We start from the raw sequence: 13,643 nt of genomic DNA, 5'->3' as shown, positions 1-13,643 counted from the left end.
TCCCGGGGGCGCGCCCGTGGCTCCGCCATGCGGGTTGAGGGCACGAAGCAAGGGCGCACGCCCAGATCGCTCGCGGTTCCTCTCGGCCCCGGATGTGACTGTTTGGCGGAGGCGACTCGCGCCGTACACTGCACGGGATTGGGCGCCCGCGGGTGAGGTCATCGCGAGGCGCGGAGGAGGGGAGCGGGAAGAGCAGGTAGGAGCCTGGCGCCGGTGGGTCGTGGCTGGCCTACTCTTTTGGGCTTAGTGGTCCCACGGTGGCTTTCCTGGGCCTCTCTTCCTGTTAGGGTTTCCCGTGTCAGGTAGGTCCCGGCTTCGGACTCCACCCTAACGCGGGAAATTGCCCTCTCCGTGCCAGCCAATCCCTAGCTCCGCCGCCTTCGGCTGAGTTGGAGCTCCTTTCTTTACCTGCGGCAGCTGAAGTGGTCTTTTCCCGGTTAGTCCTCGTTTTCCCAGAGTAACGGTGCTTATGAGAACGTGCGTCCCAGCTTGAGTGTTCGGGAAGTAAGGTCGCTACCTTTGAACTCCTCCCCGCCCCCCACGTTTGGATAACCTTATTAAGTGCTATATTCTTTTGGTCAAAATAAAGCCTTTCCCGGGCCTCCCTACAAACTCACCCATTGATTAGTAGGCGGATTAAGGCAGTGTGTTTTTACTTAATTGGATTTTCCAAAGGGGAAAAAGACGTGGAGACGTCATTATAGATGGCTTCTTGGAAGGAAAAGAGCTTAAATATTATTTGGTCATACTGTGTTTTTTTAGTTGAAAATTTTTCTGACAGCCTTTAAAGATTACTGGGTAAGAGAAAAGAATAACTATCCTGTGAGCCAGGCATTCTACTAGGGTCCTTTACGCGGGTTTTTATAATTCTGAAATAACTATGAGGTAATTATTATTATTATAGGGTTCATAGATTCCTTTAGTAGTCAACTCCACTGTCTTGCCTTTATGTAGGAAGAAATCTTTCCAGAAACTCCCTTGCTGTGTATAATCCATTTCTCGTTTGCCAGTAAAAATAAAAGAACAGCAACTACTTCTGTTCTTCCCAGGTTTTTTTTCTCTCCCCAACAAGCTTAGTAACCCCAGATTCTTTTGATTCTTGCTAGTGCCAGTGGCACAGCCTTTTGGTCATTTTGGTTGCTATCCGGCTTCTCCACATCAAGACCAACTTTTGGAAAACCCAGACATATGAAGAAAAGTTGACCTACACTTATTACAGTGATAATGACTATGTGGTAGTGTAACCTCAGTCTATGGAGTTTTATTTATTTTTCAGCTTTCAACCATAGGACATCCAAGGAAGGAAGACCAACATTTGTCTGGGGAAGATGCTTAACTTTCTTGTTGTTGTTAATCCTCACCCAAAGATACCTTTTCCATTGATTTTTTAGAGAGAGTGGAAGGGAGGGGGAGAGGGAGAGAGAGAGCAACACCCATTGGCTGCCTCCCACAGATAGGGATTTAACCTGCAACCCAGATACATGCCCTTAACTGGGAATCGAACCCGAGACCCTTTGGTGTGCAGGGCGGATGCTCTAACCACTCAGAACACCAGACAGGGCCACTTAACTTTCTTTTAAATCTTCAAGGATAAGTAGAGTTGATGCATCTGAGAGGGGGCAAAGAACCAGACAGCTTTAAAGGCACAGACACTTTAAAAGGACAAGTGGGTATATGGAGATATGACTGGAGCTGAGTGTTTAGAGTAGAGTTCACTCAGTTATTAAAGATGTTGGCCTTTATCCTGTCTTTCACAGTGTAGGTGAAGTAGAGCCTTTTAAGGATCCAATCAGACCATTCTGGTGCTAATCTAGTCCAGTCAATGAGGTGACTTTTTGTGACAGAGTACCCACCCCCCACAAGTGGCCCAGGTAGAATTTCAGAGTAGGAAAATATTTTCTTTATCATACCTCCTTTCCTTTATACAAATCTTTCACCCGCTCATCACCCTCCTCACCATGCCCCATCCCTCATGTTCAATGTCATCCTCTCTGGCTGTTCAGAACTACCAGCTGTTGCACTCCACCCTTTCTGAAAATGCTCTCAAATACCCCACCTTTCCCCACCCACTCCATGATCTCATTAGATGTTGGAAGGAATCTATTATCTAATTAAAGTAATTCACAATAGGATATGATTAATTGTTGTGCTTGATCCTTTAGGCATCTGTATATGAGAAGTTTGTTGACTTGAAACCTGAATGTGGGGATGGTGGCACTTAACCTATTTCTGGTGGGCTTTTCAGTTCCCATAAGAGAAAAACAAGAAACAGTGGCTTGACAACTTATTTTTGAAAGATTATTTTTATTTAACACAGATGTAATTACATTTTTTATTACAGCTGTTTGTTTAACATTTTTTGATGATGGTCTTTGAGTGTGTTTCAAATAATAAGTTTTAATCTTACAGACTAAATAAAGTGATTTTGGGGACTTTTGGTTGAATCATGGGTCAGTACTCTGCATGATAAATGTTGATTGACTAAAATCAGAAGCCTGAAGGTATGGATTTCTGTGGCTTTCCCAACTCTTTTTAACATTCCCTGCATTGTTTTTGTTTTTCTAACTAGTTAGGTAATTAGTAAATATCCATGTAATATAGAGATTAGAAGTTTAATTTTTTTTCTTCCTCTGGTGAATAGAGGTTAAGGTATAGCTGACTTTGGTCTTATGAGGTTAATAGACTCAGAGTTACTATTGGTTTTGTTATGGAAAAATTTACAGGAACTATGTTGTTGCCTGCAATAGTTCCTTTAATACAAAATCCATTTATTGCATTGCCTGACCTCACACTTTGGCATGGAGCTTTAACCAAATGTATTTTAAAAATTGAATTAATCTTTTCCAGAAAAGAATTGTATTAGGAAGAAAACCTACTAAAACTTTTGTCTCCCGGTTAGCTTTTATGTAGGTCCCCTGTGAAAAACCCTGCCTCATTCTTGGAGAAAAACCTAAAATCCCAGCAGGGATTCAAAAGCTATATACACACAAAATCCTAAAACTGTAGAGGGTAGACTTCCAGACTTTAACGTTAATACACCATAGAAAAGTTAAAACTCTAACTTAGGAAATAAATGACCAATACTCTAAAGATTCATTACAGAATTTTAAATAAAATTCTTTGTAATGTAAATGGCCTTTTCAACGGCTAACTCAAATTTCATACTTTAAAGGTAGGATATTATCTTTATTATATTAAGTATAAGTTAATACTTATCACAGACAACAGTTCCTAAGCCTAGATAATATTAATATCTTTCATTTTTCTGGTTTATCAGGAACATTTGACAAGAGCCTTTGTTATGGTAGAACATTATTTAATTACTATTTCAATACTTGTCAGCAAAAATCAAACAACCCAAAGTTCCCTAGCTTTACCTCCCTCTGAGTCACTTCCCGTCTAAACCTCACTTATTTGCTTCAGTTTCTGTTTAATTAGTTTCATCTGTATATTAATTGCTTCCTCTGAGATTTAAAACAAAAAGTGCCTTTTTCCCATTTTGTCATCTTTATGAAAATTGCTTCATCTGATTTTGTGATGTCTCTGTTAACTTTGATTACTAACAGAATAGTGACTTTTTGCAGTCTAGTTAGTGATTTGTGTGTGTATGACTAAAAATAGGACAGACAAGCTTTGTGTTGGGAATAGAAACTTTAGGCAGATTGACAGATTATTTTAAATGATTTTTCAAAACAATATTAGGAAATTTATCTCTGTACCATTGGACAAATTCAGGTGTCAAGTCTGAAAATAGTAAAGCAACTATGGCAGTATGGCAGTTTTTTACTAAGTAAATTCTCCCTTGGCTTGTGAAATGAAAAATTAAATTTGTCCAGATTTGTTTGCCTCCTCTTGTCTGACCATTAGAGTTGTATAAATTGCCCTGATTTCCTTTTTTGCTTTGCCCATAAGCAGTAACAGCAGGGAAGTATGTGGTAATTCCAGTTTGTAGGTCTGGGCTGCCTAGCATATCAGAATCTAAATTTTGTATGTAAGTACTACTATTGTATAAGTGCAAGTAGGTGATAATGTGATTAAAAGTTTGTGAATATATTTATTTATTTTTTAAATATATCTTTATTGATTTCAGAGAGAGGAAGGGAGAGGGAGAGAGAGAGATAGAAACATCAGTGATGAGAGAGTCATTGATCGGCTGCAGCCCGCAACCCGGGCATGTGCCCTGACCGGGAATTGAACCCTGATCACCTGGATCCTAGATCGATGCTTACCCATTGAGCCATGCCCAGCCGGGCTGTGAATATATTTAAAAGCAGTAATGAATTATTAGTAGTTTTTAGTCATTTTCTCTACTTTAAAGAATACTAACAAGTAAAACTGTTGTCAAGTGGAATTGTTAGGAAAAGCTCTTCTATTTTTAATTAAGTTTTTAAAATAAATTTTTTAAATGTTTATTATTATTTTTTCTTTAGAGAGAGAGAGAAACATCAAATTGTTTTTCCACTTAGTTATGCATTCATTGGTTGATTCTTCTGTGTGCCTTGACCAGGGATCAAACTCTCGCAGCCTTGGCATCTGGGGACAACACTCTAACAAACTACCTAGCCAGGGCCTGGTCTTCATTATTTAAGAGTTTGGTATCCCTGCCCTAGCCAATTTGGCTCAGTGGTTAGAGCTTCGGCCCGTGGACTGTAGGGTCCTGGGTTTGGTTACAGTCAAGGGCATGTCAATCAGAAGAGTTGTTTTCAGAATAAAGTAGATAACCTGCTGGTTTAGTCTCTGGTGGTAAGACCTAAGGGCCTGCCTTTCTAATCAGCTTCTCAAATGATTATTGGTGTAGTACAGGTTCTCAAATTCTAGCATGCATCAGAATCATCTGAGGGGGCTTGTTAAAACACATTGCTGGGCCCAACTCCAGTTTGTGATTCAGTGAGTCTAACTCTAGATCTGACAATTTGTATTCTCAACAAGTTCCTAGGTAATGCTAATGCTGCTAGCCTGGAGGCCATACTTTGAGGACCATTGGTGTAATATATATGATGCCGCTTTGACTAGCTTAATAAAAATGAGAAAAGGGGTAATGGTAATATTTGTTGAACATTTGTTATGTACCAGGCACTATTATATGTGCTTTACATATATTACATCATTTAATTCTCTCTGATTCTATGGAATTAATGTTGTTATCATTATCCCCATTTTAGAGAGAGAGAGAGGGAGTCACAGAGACGACCTTCAGTAACTTGCCCGAAGTCATTTGGCTAATAGGTAGTAGAACTATTCAAACCCAGAGACTCTAGTTCCAGGGCTTACTCTCTAAAACTTTATTCTGATAAAAGATATAACCTGATGATTGAGCAGCCCTCTCTTAAAAACAATTTTTCCTAATTTAAATGTATTTAGTATTCTTATGTGCACCTCACATCAAAGGCTGGAGAAGCAGGTTTATCTGGGTCTCTGAGTGCAAGGGAAGCCCAGTTCAACATGTTCCAGCCTGGTGTGCCACAACCTTGTGTTCAACTAGGCTTTTGTAGACTTGATCTTCAAATATCTTTTTGTTGTTGTTGAGTTTTTTAGATGTCTTTTTAAAATATTTAAATGAAATATTGTATTTGTCTCCTACCATCAAGTTCTTAAGTAAAACATGACATTACAGGTTTTTCCTCCTTCACAGAGTCTTCTGGGCCATTATGGCTGTCAAATGGACTAGTGGACATTGTTCTCCTATTCTCTGCCTAAATGCAAGTTCAGAAGGGCTAGTGGCTTCTGGAGCAGAGGGTGGAGATCTTATAGCTTGGGGTGAAGATGGGACTCCAGTGGGACACACACGCTTTCAAGGGTCCGACGACGTTACCAGCGTCTTGTTTTCTCCCTCCTGCCCCACCAAGCTCTATGCCTCCCATGGAGAAACCATTAGCATACTGGATGTCAGATCCCTCAAAGGTTCCTTGGACTATTTTCATGTGAATGAAGAAGAAATCAATTGCCTTTCATTGAATGAAACTGAAAACCTTCTGGCTTCTGCTGATGACTCTGGGGCAATCAAAATCCTAGACTTGGAAAATAAGAAAGTCAGCAGATCACTGAAGAGACATTCCAATATCTGTTCTTCTGTAGCTTTTCGGCCTCAAAGACCTCAGAGCCTGGTGTCATGTGGACTGGATATGCAGGTGATGCTTTGCAAAGAGTACTTGGGTAATTTCTAAATGGGATTTGCTAACAGAATCAAGTTATTAATTGGACTAAATATATCTTTGAATTTTTTCTCTACTAACATATCATCTGTGAACCATAAGCTTTACTTCTTTCTAATGCATATTTCATGCTAACTTGACAAGGCCTGTTAGATTTTATTCGCAAAGTAATCCTTAATCCTTTAGTCTTCCTTTCTCTATGCTTTAATACGTTCCTAAAACCTGAGAATTCAAATATTTGATTCTAAACATTTGTTTAAACGAAGGGGCATGCTTAAGGCAGAGTTCATAGCCCGCTTTCTACAAACTCTGTATTGTTTAAAAAGAAAAAGTTGGAGGGACTAGATCTGTTGATTTTACTTTAAAATTATTGGTGTGTTAATTGAGATACTGTGCATTGGTGACCAGGATCAGAGCATTATCTCCATGCTAAGTTTTGAAAGGAACATCACAAATTAGCTCAAATTCAGAGGAAGGCCATCAGGAGAGTAGGTATATCTAGAAACCCCATTATGTGGGGAACTGGAGGTGTTTAAATTTTGGTTTTCATAGGTGGGAAAGTGAAATATGCTGGTCTAAAAAGAAGTCATAGGAAGGAGATTTTGGTTAATAGAAGAAAGCTTTCAAATAGCTTGAACTTTCGCCCAGCAGATGTGCTTCCTCTTGAGAGTGAATCTCGGATCACTGGAGTGAGAATAATCATGTGGCTGCTCTTTGGTGAGCGCTTAATACTTTCCAATGCTTTACATACATTAGTTTGTGGGGGTTTTTTGTTTGTTTGTTTTGTTAATCCTCACCTGAGAATATTTTTTCCATTAATTTTTAGAGCGAGTGAAGGGGATGAGGGAAGAGAAAGAGAAACATCGACGTGAGAGAGACACATAGATTGGTTGTCTCCCACATACGCCCCGACTGGGGCCAGGGATTGAACCTGCAACCCAGGTACATGCCCTTGACCGGGAATCAAACCCGCAACCCTTCGGTGCTCACACCAACGCTCTAACCACTAGCCACACTGGCCAAGGCTATATATATTAGTTTTTATTCTAATTATACCCTGCTAGACAGTTATTCTTTACTAGACATGAGGAAACTGAGATTCAAATTTAGTGTTCACACAGCTGCCTGAATTGAGATTCAAACCCCAATCTCTCTGGCTCTAAAGCCTATATTTTTTCTGCATGATATTTCAAGCAGAATATTATGAATAATGTAGTAGAAAAGGTTCTTGATTTGGGAACAGGTAACTTCCAGAAAAAGAACCATTGTTTATTTAATCACCTAATGTGCCCAACACTATTCTAGGCATTTCATCTACTTTCTCATCTATATACAGTGTCTTTCTTCTTAGACTCTGTGATTCTGTTAATAGCATCAAAGGTTTTGTCTTTCCACCTTCTTGGCCAGTGATCTTTGCCACTCCCTCCTCTACCCTCCCCACCCCTTCAAAATTTAGAAATAGATGAAGCTGGGTTTTGTTGTCAGTATGACTGCCATTCCCCCTCTCTCAGGCTACTGGCATTTAGTAGGCAGAATCAGTGGATGTCCTGCAGTGCTGGGACAGTCCCTAAACAACGAAGGATTGTCCTACCAAAAATGTATATTTAGAATTACTCTAGACTTAGCAGGCACAGTAACCCTATAACCTCTAAACTCCTTTTCCACTTCTAGGTCTTGATCAAGCCCTTTAAGACCTACAATTTTCTACCCTAGCGGTGATAATTTGCCTACTTGGTTGTGCAGAAAGACCTACACAGCCAGGTGGATATCTGTTTTAAGTAGGCAGATTGTACAGAGTCTGACTAGTCATTTCATCCTTAAGCTATATCAGTTTTCAATCACTGGTTCATCATTAACTACTAGGAACAGCAATAATGCAAAATGACTTGTATTCCTCAGACTAGATAAGAAGTGGGCATCCAGAATTTACCATTTTGCATCCAGTTCTAGGCAGGAAGCTTTAGTGGCAGGCAACTGCTAGAGATCAGTATAAGAAATAAATACTTTGTGAAAAGGAGGCTTAGGTAATTGCTTGACTGCTAAGAATTGCTGAAAGTTCACTGTAGATTACCATCTGCACTGGGTTGTGATACAACAATAGCAGCTAAGACAACACAGCCATGCTTTTAAGAAATTATTTCCTTACCGAAGGTGAAACTATAATTTCTTCCACAATTTACCTTTCAAACCCTGATTATCCAGTATTATTCTAAACTTTAAGAATATTCAGCCTATGGGAGAGTCCAAGAATGTAGTTGTAATAGTGGAAGGGAGTTCTTATCAGGTTAATTTTGAGTTATTGCTCTCTGAGCAAATGCATTTTATTTTAAGGCAGAAATTGCATTACTGCCACACACACCTATTCTTGTTAATATGGGAATTATATCTTTTGATTTAGATAGGTTTAAGTAATTAGGTAAAGCATACTCAAAGAGTCAAGAAATTTTTTTTTTTACCACTCAGACTGTTCTCTCCCAAAGGAAGAGAAGAATGATCATCAATGGCCAATAGCAGTTACAAAAGCAACACCAAAAGCCGACTTCACGCTCAGGAGAGAACACTGTACCTCCTCCTCATGGTTTTGGGTGCTCTACATTTTCAGAGAAATTTCTCTAGTAACAAACTATAGAAATGATCCCCAAAAGTATAGTCTTGAGAGTCAGGGCTCTTGAGAACAAATTGTGATTTATTAAGATACTTGAGACTGCTTAGTTATATATTAAATAGGTACAAATAATATAATATACATGAAGGTATAGAAAATAACATTAAATAAATACCTGTGTATGCACCACCTTTTTCTTGTAAAAACCTTTGGAAATTTGAAACCATCATATATTTCTACAGCATACATGATCTTCCCCCACCCCAATATCCACGCCTGAAAATAAATGGCTCAAAGGTTTGTTCTTATTTCTGGAGTTTGAAAGATCATTAGTACCAACACTTAAGGATCAAGATGATGGAGGAGACCTTTTTTCTTGAAATGAATCTTTTATGTGGATATGTGGAAAGAAATGCTTTTGTAGGGTGAGAAGAGTGTGCATGTGTATGCGTGCAAGTGTGTGCGTGCGTGTGCGTGCATTGCAGGGGGAGAAATTTTTTAGCAGGGTCACTTTGATATGATTGTATTCACTTCTAAACATTGGCCAGTTGTCCACTTTCTCTCCCTTTTAATGTTTTATAGGTCCACAACCCCCAAACTCTTTGACTCTCTTCATTGTCTCTAGCTCTCCTGCTTAGGGTGATACCACTTGAACAGGTGGTTAAGAAATTGTGAAATACCTTGGAATCTTTGGCAGTTAGGAAGAATAAAGAAGTATAAAGGAAATGTCCAGGCAGGAACAATTTAGGAATCTTGAATACTTGGAAAAGATTCTTGAATTGGTGGAAACTGGGATGATTATTAACACATGTAGATAATTTAATTAATACAGAAATGTTTAAGCTGCTATGCTGAAAACACTTTGGGTATAGTTCATGTTTGGATGTCTTAGGACAACAGTAAATATAATCCAGGTATTATGTGGGCTGTGTGAGAAAGAACTTAGGGTACCTGCCAATACAGTTAAGCTAGCAGATTCTGGAATATTCATTTTCCTGTGTTCAGGGTGGTGTTATTTTTTAAGAGAGATTATTTCCACGTCAAGTTTTAGTACTCATTTATTTTCATTATATTTTCTGATACTTCTTTATTTTACTTAAATTTATTTTAATTTGTTAGTAGTCTGTTGGCTTCACCCCAGTAGTGATTGTTGGCCACTTAGTATGATGTTATAAATCCAATCCAAAAGGATTTTCAGTTCTTTCCCTAGTAGAAGCAGAATATAAATGTTACTATACTTCACTTATTTTGAAAGTAGACTGAGTTGATGGAAATTAACCTTGAATAGAAAACCAAATTCTTAATATCATCAGTAGTCTTTTTTTTAATCCTCACCCAAGGAGTGAGGATATTTTTTCCATTGATTTTTTTTTTTTTTAGACAGAGTGGGGGGAGGGAGAGGAGAGAGAAACATTGATGTAACAGAGACACATCAATTGGTTGCCTCCCACATGCTCCCCAACGGGGGTGGGATTGGACCTGCAGCCCAGGTATGTGCCCTTGACGGGAATCAAACCCGCAACCCTCCCGTACACAGGCTGACAATCTAACCACTGAGCAACGCCTGCCAGGGCAACAGTAGCAGACTTGTCGATTCAGAGCTATGCTTTTGAATATCTAAACAAGGTCTTGCTTATCCTAGTGCCCATTTTAAATTGAAAGTCATAATTCAGGGATAATACTAGATAGTAAAATAAAGCTGTGTATTCACCCTAAGAGTATTAAAAATATTTTCCTTTTCAAATTGGTTACTGTAGGAAAAAAATAAATCACTATAGAGTAAAATCAGTTCATAGAGCTTATTTCATTTTGATTAGCACTTCATTTAAGAAATTTAGTAGGTCAGAGATCATGGTAGGGAACAACAACAAAAAGCCAAATATACCAAGATGTCAAATAAATCAACAGACATGTTTGGCATTTCTCCTATTTTTTAGGCATTATACTAGGCATTATCAAAGATGAATTAAATCTCAAGAAACTAACAAGAAAAGAAATTATTTCAGTGATTTCAGATAGAAATTATTTCAGTGATATTCCAGATTAGGTTTATTTTGTTGATAGGCATTTTTACTTGTAACCAGCATAGACTAAAAGTAATAAATTTCATAATCTTTCATTTTACTTGCAGAGATGAAGGTAGAATGACCTAAAGAAAACTGGCAACTGCTTAAAAATTTGGATTACACTTTATTCAGGATCATCTTTTCTAAATTCTACCTTACTGCCCATTAGCATTCTAGTTTTGGCACCAGGGTAGCATTCCACTGTCATGTGGTAGTGCCCTCTAAACTTTTTCTTAATATTGCTGGAACTGTATCCTACTAATCAATCTTTGATTACTTTGATGATTTTGATAGAAACAGACTAAGCATGGTAATTGAGCAAGATGGCTGGAACTTTGACTCTGTAACTTCTTTTGTTTAAAGGTGATGCTGTGGAACCTTCAGAAAGCCCGGCCACTCTGGATTACAAATTTACAGGAGGATGAAACAGAAGAAGTGGAGAGCCCACAGTCACCTGGTCAGCTTTTAAACCCTGCGTTAGCCTATTCTCTGTCTGTGGCATCCTGTGGCAATATTTTTAGTTGTGGTGCAGAAGATGGTAAGGTTCGAATCTTTAGGGTGATGGGAGTCAAATGTGAACAGGAACTGGGATTTAAGGGCCACACTTTGGGGGTATCCCAGGTCTACTTTCTGCCAGAATCTTATTTGCTGCTTACTGGAGGGAATGATGGAAAGATAATGTTGTGGGATATAAGCAGTGAAGTTGGGAAAAAACAGAAGAGTCCTACAAAACATACTCACAGGAAGAACACTAAAAGAGCAGCTTATACCAAGCAGAGTGGAAACACTAGTGCTTCAGTAACTGATGAAGAACAGGGCAAAATTTTACCAAAGCTAAGTATTGAACATGGAGAAAAAGTGAACTGGCTCTTGAGTACAAAAATAAAGGGTTACCAAAATATATTAGTAGCTGATCAAACTAGTTGTATATCTGTATATCCCTTAAATGAATTTTAAATTCAATAAAAACATTTGAAAAACTGCAGCAAACTTTTTAGATTAAAAAAATCTTGTTTCTTTGTTTAAACTGTTTGTCATATATAGAATAATACTGTTCCATTGTATAAATTTTAAGACATTTGAGCAAAAGAGGATAATTGGGTAATACTTCATATAGTAAATTATATTAAAATTTAGGGGAAGGGAACTAATATTCATGGAGTACTAAACATGTACCAGTGATTTTATGTATATTTCATTTTTTATTACAAATCTGATTTCCCCCATTTTATTGCCACAGGAATTGAGACTCAAGAGATGTTAAGTAACTTGAGAACCCAGGAAATTTGCAGGTACAATTACTTGCCTGCAAAAGATCTCATTGTCTTGTCAAGCCTCCTGCCTTAGGGAAGCCCACATCCTGACCCAAATGTGGTCACTACATTAGTTACAACATGAGTTATTTCGGATCCTAGGATGCTATGAGGGGCCTTACCAGCTTGGAAGAGGAAACCTGTTCTTGTTTGTTCTGTGTAAAGCCCAGAAGGCTTTACTGACAGTTTACCTTTTGCTGTTTCTAAGAAGAGGGTTTTAGAGTCAAATCAGTTTAGGAAATTATACAGCAATACTGGCCATAATGCTGGTAGGACCAAGAATAAGCTGAAGTCACAAATAAGCTCAAGATAGCCTGGCCAGACGGGGCTCAGCGGTTGAGCATCGACCTAGGATCCAGGAGATCTTGGTTCAATTCCTGGTCAGGGCACATGCCTGGGTTGCGGGCTCGATCCCCCGTGGGGGCGTGCAGGAGGCAGCCGATCAATGACAACTCATCATTGATGTTTTAACACTTTCCTCTCCCTCTCTCTGAAATCAATAAAGATATATTTTTAAAAAACCAAGCTTAAGATACAAGATAGAAAAGAGACAGAAGAGGTAGAAAATAGAGGCCAAGATAGTATATCAAGAGTAAGTTTCTGCCCTAGCCCGTTTGGCTCTGTGGTTAGTGCCTCTGCCTGAGAACTGAAGGGTCTTGGTTCAATTCTGGTCAAGGGCTTGAACCTCAGTTGCAGGCTCAGTTCCTGGCCCTACTTGGGCCATGTGTAGGAGGCAACCGATGGATATGTCTCTCACATCTCTCCCTCTCTCTCTCTCTCTTCCACTCTCTCTGAAAAGCAATGGAAAAAATATCCTCAGAGGAGGATTAAAAAATAAAAATAGTAAGTTTCTTTTCATCATGACCTGGATTGCTATCTTCCTTGCAAGTTCTTTCAGCTTCTGCTTATACTTCCTACTCTTGTATTCAAAGCTTTGAAGAGAGAACCTGATTGTTTGCCATTATCCTTGTTTGAGGAGAACTCTTTTTGATAAACTTAATTTTAGTCAGAATACTTGTTGCAAGTGACAGAAATCAAATTCGAATTAGCTTAAGGGAATAAAAAGCAATTTATTGATTCACATGTAGACAGTACTCATTAAATGAATCAAAGGAGATCCAGAGAGTGAAAATGTTAAGAGATGAATAGAAAAATAATAATAAAGGTAAACTTGAAGGAAGCTGGTGGTAGGGTTTCCTGGTAACCGGACTAAACCCTTCTCTTGATTTCAGAGAGGAAGGGAGAAAGAGACAGAAACAATGATGAAAGTCATTGATTGGCTGACCCCTACACCCCCCTTACTGAGGATGGAGCATGCAACCCTGGCATGTGCCATGACCCAGAATTGAACCATGACCTCCTGGTTCATAGGTCAATGCTCAACTACTGGCCGCACCAGCCAGGCTGCTTCAAGTTATTTAACACCAGCTGTCAGGGTTACACATAGCTGTCCTAACCAGTGTTCAATTTACATACACCGAGACGTGCTCATTTCACATTTGATGTT

General features: G+C 38.9%; 1 protein-coding gene and 1 pseudogene across 2 annotated transcripts; one reads left to right on the top strand and one right to left on the bottom strand.

The window, feature by feature from the left end:
* The first annotated feature begins 214 nt into the window (after positions 1-214).
* Positions 215-12,487, top strand: WDR53 (WD repeat domain 53). Of its 2 annotated transcripts, XM_016200002.2 has the most exons (3): positions 215-436; positions 5,633-6,128; positions 11,187-12,487. In XM_016200002.2, exons 2-3 carry the CDS (start codon positions 5,649-5,651, stop codon positions 11,778-11,780), a joined length of 1,074 nt encoding a protein of 357 aa, XP_016055488.1. In that variant the 5' UTR covers positions 215-436; positions 5,633-5,648; the 3' UTR covers positions 11,781-12,487. The 2 variants fall into 2 exon arrangements, with proteins under 2 accessions (XP_016055488.1, XP_087674339.1); XM_087818213.1 differs by lacking the exon at positions 215-436 and having other exon boundaries at positions 6,042-7,094.
* On the bottom strand, positions 8,607-8,806 carry LOC148092902 (small nucleolar RNA U3; annotated as a pseudogene).
* Positions 12,488-13,643: the final 1,156 nt, after the last annotated feature.

Source organism: Miniopterus natalensis, chromosome 6 (genome assembly GCF_054644295.1).
Source record: "Miniopterus natalensis isolate mMinNat1 chromosome 6, mMinNat1.hap1, whole genome shotgun sequence".
NCBI classification, from domain to species: Eukaryota; Metazoa; Chordata; class Mammalia; order Chiroptera; family Miniopteridae; genus Miniopterus; species Miniopterus natalensis.
The sequence above is the reverse complement of the archived record's forward strand: the minus strand, read 5'-3'. Positions and strand labels throughout refer to the sequence as shown.